The 8,775-nt window shown below is 61.0% G+C and overlaps 1 protein-coding gene across 1 annotated transcript in view; it reads right to left on the reverse strand.

Moving 5' to 3' along the window:
• Window positions 1–1,774: 1,774 nt before the first annotated feature.
• The window catches only part of EHD1 (EH domain containing 1), a 19,787-nt gene continuing 12,786 nt past the window's right edge, over window positions 1,775–8,775 (reverse strand). The window contains exons 3-5 of the mRNA XM_040639334.1: window positions 5,474–5,886; window positions 2,845–3,009; window positions 1,775–2,502 (exon numbers count right to left, since the gene is read on the reverse strand). Of these exons, the coding sequence (XP_040495268.1) occupies window positions 1,978–2,502; window positions 2,845–3,009; window positions 5,474–5,886 (1,103 nt within the window). The 3' untranslated portion in view covers window positions 1,775–1,977. The remainder of the gene's footprint in view (window positions 2,503–2,844; window positions 3,010–5,473; window positions 5,887–8,775) is intronic.

An 8,775-nucleotide genomic window follows, 5' to 3' on the forward strand; every position in this document is an offset into this window, starting at 1 on the left:
CCCTGGCGGGCCCCGCCCTTCCTAATTGCATTTTTGTCGTTTGTGTCGCTGGTGTGTCCGCTCGGCCTGTCTCCGAGCCACCCTGGGGCGAGCGTGGAGCACAGTAAACCCTTGTCTGCTTGACCCCTCCCAGTGCCGAGCGCCCCGTGGTGCCCCCGGCTGCCCAAGGCTGGGGAGGGGCCCAGGTTGGAGGTGAAGCTGTGAAGGTGGTAGAATTCGGGTGCCTTCTCCCCCAGCCCCTGGGGGGCCAGCCTAGTCTCAGTCATCCTGACTTCACCCCATTCCCCCACCACAGATAAACTACTCCTCGCTCAGCCCAGACTGGCACGAGGATTGGGGGTGGTCGGCAGCCCCACTGCAAGCCTCACTCTGTTAATAAATAGGAGGCAGCAGCTGCCGCCGAGCTGAGAGTCACGGGGCAGGGACGCTGCCGCACCCCGGCCCTCTGGACGCTCTGCCGGTGTCCCAGCAGGCGCTGTGTGGGCCTGGGCCCCTGGAAGACACAACTACGCACCAAAAGCCAGCCGCAGCACAATTAAACTTTTTTTTTTTTTAATGCAAGAAAAAAAAGTTGTCTTCGGTTGCTTTTTCCTCCCACAAGCAAGTGTGGGTGAGCCAGGGCCCCTCGCAGGGGTGGGCTGAGGCCAGCTGCAGGAACTCAGACCCCGCGGGGCCCAGAGAGCAGCACTGGAGGGCTGGGGGAAGAGGTCCGACGGAGGGGTCCCTGAGACCCACCCTGGCAGTGCCTGGTGGGAAGCTTGCCCCCGCTGCCAGGGGCTCCAGCAAGGAGCCAGTGAGCGAAGAGCACCCCGGCCCCCGAGGCTGGGCCGGGAGAGCCCGGCCAAGGCAAAGCTGATGGTGAGGCGGCCTGCCCTGGCTGCTCGCTGCCTCCAGTCCCTCCTTCCTCAGCCTGGAGGAAGGTGATTCTAAGGGCATCCAAGACACCCGCTGCTCTCCTCTGCCCGATGGGACGAGAGAGCTCCCGTGGGGAATGAATGGAGGTATAAAGAGGGAAGGGACAGGGTTGTCCCGGCTCTCTGCTGTCTGGACGCTAAGCCCGGGCTGCAGCACCAAGCCACGCCAGACTCATGAAGGCCCACCACCCATCCCAGGTGGGGGAGGAGGTACACCAGAATGTTCCAAGAAAGGGAAAGGGAGAGAAGCAGGAAACACAAACTGTGGGGTCCCTGACAGGGTGCACTCTGCTCATCCAACAGCTCCCGGGTGGAGCTGGCCCTCGCTGGAGTGTGGGAAAGGAGACAAAAATTACAGCTTCTGAACAAGAGGTGGGGAAGTTACTGGAAACTTCGGTCAAGTATGAAAGGTGTCACTTTACAGAACAAAACTAGCTTGTTATGTTTTTCTGGGAGACGTTCTCGCATCCCTCATCCCCTGGACCTCATAAAAAAGGGAGTTGGGCTGGCTTCTGTGACTGTCAAGCTGGGGGGGTGGGTGGGATGTGAGAGCAAAGAGCAGAGCCCGTGCATAGGGGGCCACCGGGGAGGGCAAGGCAGAAGGCACCAAAAGTGGCTTAATCCAGGAGCATGGGAGGGGGCAGAGCCGGACAGGGACAGAGCCACTGGCCCAGTGAAGCAGCAGTCAGCTTAGAAACAAACTGGAATCCTGAGGTTCCTGTCTACACACGGCCCCGGGGTCCCCACAGCTGCCGGGGAAGGGGGCGGCGAGCCACGGTGGGCAGAGCCGGAGGCAAGGACGGGGAAGGACAGGGCTCGTGTGTATGGGGCTGTCAGACGGAGGAGGCAAGAAAGAACGCTGCCTCTAACGTTATATATTAAAAATATCCATAGTTCTTGTGCACAAAATTCCATCATTCACATACAAGTATCACCCGCCTCCCTGCTGGGCCCGGGAACAGCCTGAAAAGAAAGATGGTGATTTTCCTTCCGAGGAGACACTGCTCCATCTTTATGGCCCCTCCCCTCCCCCCAGTGGCCCGGGGCCAGGCGGTCAGGGCCGTCACTCGTGCCTCCGCTTGGAGGGCGGGATCAGGTGTGGGGGCAGGTCGGCGGGCAGCTCGTGGCCCTCCAGCTTGACCTTGATGAGGTGATTGGCCAGTGCGAACTCCTCGTCATCCAGCAGCCCGTCCTTGTCCACATCGGCCAGCTTCCAGATCTTCCCCAGCACCGTGTTGGGCAGCTTGGACTTCACCATCTCCTTCTTGGCGTTGGCGCCCGTGATCTTGCCGTTGACGGGCGACAGCGTGTAGAAGATCTCATCGTAGGTGGGCTTGTCCTTGCCCACCACCCACTCCACGTCGTCGATGCCCTCGCCGGCCCCCTCGCCGTAGCCGTGCCCAAAGGGCCCGTTCATGGTGCCGTCGAAGGCGCCGCCCTTCACAGCCTGGGAGGGCATCAGGGACTCCTCCTGGCGCACCATCACCATGAGCCGGGCGATGTCGTTGGCCAGCATGTCGTCCACGGTGTCCAGCAGCTTGGGCTTCAAGGCCTGGAACTTGCTGAAGTCCTGAGTCTGCAGGAGCTCCTGCAGTGGGCAGGGAGGGGGGAAGGGCCGGGTCAGGTCCGCTAGGACCCCAGGCGGAGCGGCCGGAGCAGGGGCTCCCACGCCACAGAGCCGGCCCCAGGTCACGACCCCACCCTGGCTTGCCCTCAGCCTGGGCTCCCCGGGTCTGTGAAGCAGAGGTCCCCTCCCTGGAGGGGCCAGGACGGTGCCGGAGGGCCTGCGCCCCGCCCGTCCCCGAGCGCTCAGGTGAGTCACCACATTCCCCTCTGCGGTGTCACGGCCTGGGGTGGGGTGCGGCTGCTGAACTCGGGGGCTCCCAGCGGGGAGGCCCCGGCCCAGGGAGGGCGAGCGGGACAGCCATACCTGCATCTTGCGGAGGCTCGGGAAGTCCCCGGGGGAGATCTGATGCTCCCGCTCGATCTTCTGGTAGATCTCGCCCAAGTTGTTCACCAGCTCCTTCTTTTTGCTCTCTTTCCCGAACACGTTGGGCATCTCCTTCTTGAGGGAGCTGATGATGTAGGCGTGGACCTGGAGAACAGGCAAGGGCGGCCGTCAGGTGCTTCCGGGGCCCCATCTCAGGGGGGGCCTGCGCCAGGCTGCCCCAGAAGGCTGGGACCGTCCCCGGGGGCTGCCCGAAGCAGCCCAGGGCTCGTTTTCTCCGGGGCGCCAGGAGCACCCCCAGCTTCCCCTCCTGCAGCACGCGCGCACCGGTGGCCGCTGAGGTCGAGCTCACACAACTCCAGCACGGCCGGAGCTCAGCTCAGTTTATCACCCGGACAGCTCAGAATGAGGAAGGATTAGGAAAACCACATGAGGCTTCGCGCAGATGTTTTGAAGTTTATCTAAGCTCAGTACCTTACTTCGACATTTGCCAACGAAGGCGGCACACCCTTGTTTCCCCACAGTAGGCTGGTAACGCTGGACACCCTCCAAGGCCACGGGCCCTCGGATCCCTCTGCCTTGCCAAGTAAGGTCCGGGCGTGAAGGGCTGCAGCCAGCCAGCCTCCCCTTCCCCCACGGCCAGCTCTACCCCATCAAACCCCCCCACTGGCCTGACCCTGCCTGCCCCAGGCTGGGAGCCCGGCTGAGAACGCCCAAGGGAAGCAGGCCTGTCACAGAGCGTGGGAGCCACCGCTCTGCCCAGCACGGCCCGTGCAGGTTGGCACAGAGAGCCACTCACTCCAGGAAAAGGAAACAGTCTGGAATCCACAGGTGCGGGACAAGATCGGAGGCCCCCGGGTTTTCAAGGCCTGGTGACTCAGGGTGTCCATAGGCCAGGCGATTACACACCATTTCTGTAGATGAACGGAGAGCCCGCCCTCTGTTCTGTCCTGGAAGGAGGCTGTGCGAGGGCACAGGCAGCCCTGCCGGGGCGGGGGGCAGGGTGCTGGACAAGGAGGGAGCAGCGCTGCCCTTCCCTGCAGCCTGGAGGCCAGGAGGCAGTGATGCGGGTTCTCTCACAGGTTCCCTCTGCAGAACCAGCTCCCCTCATTGGGAAGGTTCCAGAAGTGAGAGCTGTGGAAAACCGTGCGGCCCTGTATCCCCCAGAGCAGGAGTCTGAAACTTCACTGTGCATGCAGATCTCCAGACGGTTCAGGTGTGTGAGGTGGGGCCTGAGAGCCTGCGTTTCTAGCACGCTCCAATATGCTCCAAGAGCACTTTGGGTAACTAGCGTGGAGCCGCAGACTGGTGGCAGAAGATGAAAGGTCAGCTCTTTTTACTCAAGACAGTGAGCACCAAAACGCTACCTGACTTCAGACCTCGAGATGGCGCGGGGTAGCCTGAGCCACTGTGTGGGGCCCACCGCGGCCTCTCAGAAGCCGGAGCTACACAAGGGCCCCTGGTTCCCTGGAGGCAGGAGCACGGGCCGGGGCTCCTCTTGGCTCTCCCCGGAGGGGGCCTGCCACCCGGACAGGAAGCGCCGTTCCTCAGCCCTTTATACGCGGGAGCCTGGGGTGAGAGTTTCGCGGGCCACAGGACTGCCTCCGCCCAGCCCTAACCCCCAGAGCCCCGAGGCAGGTGTGAACACCCCTGCCGTTTGCGGCCACTTCGTCAGAGAGGCGGTGATGCATGGGGTCCCCGCTGGCAGCATCGGCGACGGGCTCGGGCGGAAGCCGAGCTCCGAGCCCCCCGGATCCGTGACCGGCAGGTGCGCACGGAGGTGGCCTGTGGAATTCTCCAGGCGGGCTCACGACGTGCAGCCGCGCTAAGTCAGGGCACGTGTTCTGCCCCTCCGTGTCTGAGGGGCCCGCTGGCGGCATCAGCCTTCTCTCCCGGCCCAGCCACGCCAGGTCTCCCTGAAGTACAGGGCCAGGCGCTGAGACTCCGAGCTCAAGAGCTCGCGAGCTCGCGGGCAATCCAGACACCGCCACCAGGTGCCAGCGGGCCCTGTGCCTCCACAGAGGGGCGGGGTGCTTTACGAGACCTGTGCGGGCTGAGGCCACCCAGGGTTCTCCCTCGGCCCACAGGCCTGGGCCCCATCTCTCCACTAGCTCCCTCCTGTCCTGGCTTACGCGGCAGCGCCCACCCGCAGCCTCCAGTCGCCTGCTTCTGCGGCGTCCCACGACACAACAAATAAACCGTGCCTGACTTTCCTTTACACGGTCCGCTTTCCCGGTACGACCGGTGTGCGCTGGAAGGGCAGGGACTGTGCGTGTCAGTCCCCACTGTGTCCCCAGCACCCCGCACGTGTGGAGTGCTCAGCAGGCCAGGGAGGGGAAGCCGATGAGGACTGGAGCTGCACCCCCTACTGCTCCCCACTTCCCAGGCCACCCCTTGGCCCAGTGCTCCCTTCCCGCTTGATGTCTGCGTGCATCAAGAAGACTCCGTTGAGAAAGGGCCGCACCCATGGGTGCAGAGAGGACCCGTTCAACACAGGGCAACGCAGGTGTGGCTGTGGGTCTGCGGGGATGGGTCTCAGGCACCCCAAAAGCCATGGCAGATCAATCCTGGGGCCCCCCCCAGCAGCGGGCCCTGCCCCGCCCCCGTCTACCTTGGCCAGCCGTGCCCGCTTGATCAGGTCATTGAGCTTCCTGAGGGCGGCGTTTCGGGGCAGAGACTGGATGTCTTTGAAGAGGTCCTGCTCCTCCGCCTCAAACAGCTTGCGGTTGTCAGGGATGAGGAGCGGGTGGGACCAGAAGGAGCCGATGTACACCCTGACCACCTCGGGGGTGTTGATGATCTTGCCCAGGGACCACATGAGAGCCCCGTAGACCCGCATTAGCTGCTGGGTCTCGATCTGGTCGGCTTTGTTCAGCACCACGCGGATCTTGTCCTCGTGGTTCTTGAGGGCCTTGATGACCTCCGAGAACTCGTCAGAGATGTCCAGCTTGTGGGCGTCGAACAGCAGGATGATGCGGTCGACCCGCTCTGCGAACCACTCCAGGACGGCGGCGAAGTCGTAACCTGTGGGAAGAGCGGGGTGAGCTCGGGATCACGGGGTCGGGGGGCAGGCTCCCCGACTCGACCTGGGACTTCTCAGCCTGGGGTCATTTAAATTCCCAGCATGTCCTCAGGGCGTCAGCACAGCAACCCGAGGGTAGGGGCGTCAGGTCCCCCCCATTTCTGTACCCATCCAATACGCTCGCCCACGTAACACCTGGCACAGAGAGGTGCACCACAGATAAATAAAGCAAAAGAAGTCACGAAATCCAGGGGCACCCGGGTGGCTCAGTCCATGAAGCGTCTGCCTGCGGCTCAAGTTATGATCCCAGGGTCCTGGGATCGAGCCCCACGTCCGGCACCCTGCTCTGTGCGGAGCCTGCTTCTCCCTCTCCCTCTCCCGCCCTGCTCATGCTCTCGTACTCTCCCTCGTAAAATAAATAAATAAAATCTTAAAAAAAAAAAAAAAAAAAAGAAGTCACGAAGTCTGAGCTCTAAAGTGGCTCAGATCGGGGCAAGAGAGAGGAGGGGAGCCCGGCAGCGTGGCGAGAAGAACAGAGACTCGGGGGCTGCCGCCTGCCGGCTAGATGCCCTTCCGCGACAAGGACAGCTAGGAACAGCCATGACACCTGCAGCTGCTGCTCACGGGGTGCTCGTGCTGGGCCCCCCTTCTCCAGGAACCTCATTTACTCTCCACAACAGGGGCTGGCACGCTGCAGCTGGCCCATCACCTGTTCCATAAACAAGAGTTTTCCTGGGATACGGCCACACTCCTCCGTACCTTCTGGGCCTCTCTTGCCTACAGCCACAGAGTTCAGCTGTTACGACAGAGACCACAGGCCCGCAGGCCAAAAACATTAACCGTGACACTTCAGGAAACTCTGCTGGCTGCTACTCCACCACCAGCCTACGGAATGCTACACACCACGTCCGCCCTGTAGGTCTTAAATGCTTCTCCGAAATGACGTCGCTGGACTAGATCGAGCCTAGCTCTCCACCGCATGCTATGTTGTCTCCCACCGCCCAGTGGATGCCCCTTGGTGGACGCGGCCACGTGTAGCAGACACTGCTCACCGGAGCTCTTCCTTTAGTAACAGAATGGTCTAGTTCTAGCTGAATTCAGGGCCCCCCAGTTTAAGATCCCATTTTCCAGCCCCGCCTGAGGCAGAAATGTATAGGGTCTATGAAACCTTTGTCCTTTTCCCCCTTCCTGAGGAATGGAATGTAGATGTGATAGCAGGAGCTGGAGCAACCACCTTGAGTTCAGAGATGAAAGCCGAACGTTCAGGATGGCCTTGGACTGTATTTCCTACATAAACTAGCTGATATCTGAGTTAAGCCAACGGATTGTTGGGTCTCTCCAACAGCAGTTTAACCTGTACCCTATTTCACAGTCATGCCTCTTCAAAACGCTTTTTCCACTTCTTCCGCTGCCCCCAGAAGAAATGAAGGTTCTATTTCTCATCTTTTATTTACTTTTAAGATATTATTTATTTGAGAGAGTGAGCAAGAGAGAGAGCACAAGCCAGGGGGAGAGGCAGACTCCCTGCTGAACAGGGAGCCTGATGCCAGGCTCGATCCCAGGACCCTGGGCATGACCTGAGCTGAAGGCAGACACTCAACTGACTGAGCCACCCAGGCGCCCCTATTTCTCATCTTTTAGGAATAAAGATGAAGAGATGTAGGAAGACCATGTGACAACAATGGCCTACGAGCCTGGGAAGCTTGGGTCGAAGCCCCTGAGCTACCATTTCCTCTCCGGGTGATTCTGGGCAAGCCTCCTTGTCCCTGGGCTCCTTCTCGTTCTTCACCCACTACCCACAGGCCACCTCAAATACAGCCCAGAGTGCAGTCAAGCCCAGAGTGCAGTCAAGCCCCGGAAAGTAACCCAGAGACACTCCTCTAGAGAAGGGCCCACCAAGCTCCCGTCCTGACAGCCTGCTCCTGGCTAGCTTCCCTTGCAAAAACATGCTCGCAACCCTCCAACCAAGCTGGGATTTAGCCATGTGCTGTCTAGACTGCAGGTTACAGAGAAGTAGCAGGGACAGGGAGAGAACAAAGAAAAGGACAGAGTGACCGATGTGCCACAAGGAGGGACGGCAGCCCTCCCCAGCCCCCGGGTAAGAAGCCCGCTGAGTAGGTCATCAGAGAGGAACTCGGCTGTTCCCGGTCCTGCCAAGCCTCCTGGACCGAATGCAGGTCCGCAGCCAGGCTCCCCAAGAGGCTACCTCCACTCAGGCCAGAACCAGGCCCCCATCACAGGGCTTTAAGATACACAGTTAGCACTGTGGGCATGCCAAAGGCTGAAGGTCGGCTTGGCTGGATAAACAGTCTGGCCGCCAGGCCCCCCAGGTTCAAGTGCGCTTCGGGGCTGTCTGTGTGCCTGGAGTCACGGCGTTCCAAGCCTCTCCCCACACTTAAGCACTCAGAAAGAACACGGGCTCTTAAATAAGATGGGCCTGGATTCGACGCCCGGCGCCAGCCGCTCACTGCGACCTGAAGTTCTTAACTCCCGAGTTACAATGTCTTCATCTGTAAAATTCCAAAAACAACTAACTCGTCCTCCTCTGACCATAGGGGGGATTAGATCAGGTAACGCACGGGGCTCCGAGCACAGGCCCCACAGGCAGGAGGGGCTGAGGGGCCTGGGACAGCATTCCTGGTCAGGAACTGAGAGCAGCCAAAGTTCAGCCTGGTTCTGAGGCCAGGGGCCTGCTTTCGTCCTTGGGGTGAGACACTGGAAACCTCCAGGAAAACCCCAAATTCACTGTTTCTGATGACTCAGCACGGCAGCCTCGCGACGGCAGCAACATGCAGCCTGTCCCCCCAACAGCACAGCCAGGGAACAGGGCTCTGATCAGAAGCAGCCCCTCGAGCGGCTGGTGCTCCTAACGGGGGGGGGGGGGGGGGGGG

Source organism: Ursus maritimus, unplaced genomic scaffold, assembly GCF_017311325.1.
Source record: "Ursus maritimus isolate PB19 unplaced genomic scaffold, ASM1731132v1 scaffold_23, whole genome shotgun sequence".
Taxonomy (NCBI): domain Eukaryota; kingdom Metazoa; phylum Chordata; class Mammalia; order Carnivora; family Ursidae; genus Ursus; species Ursus maritimus.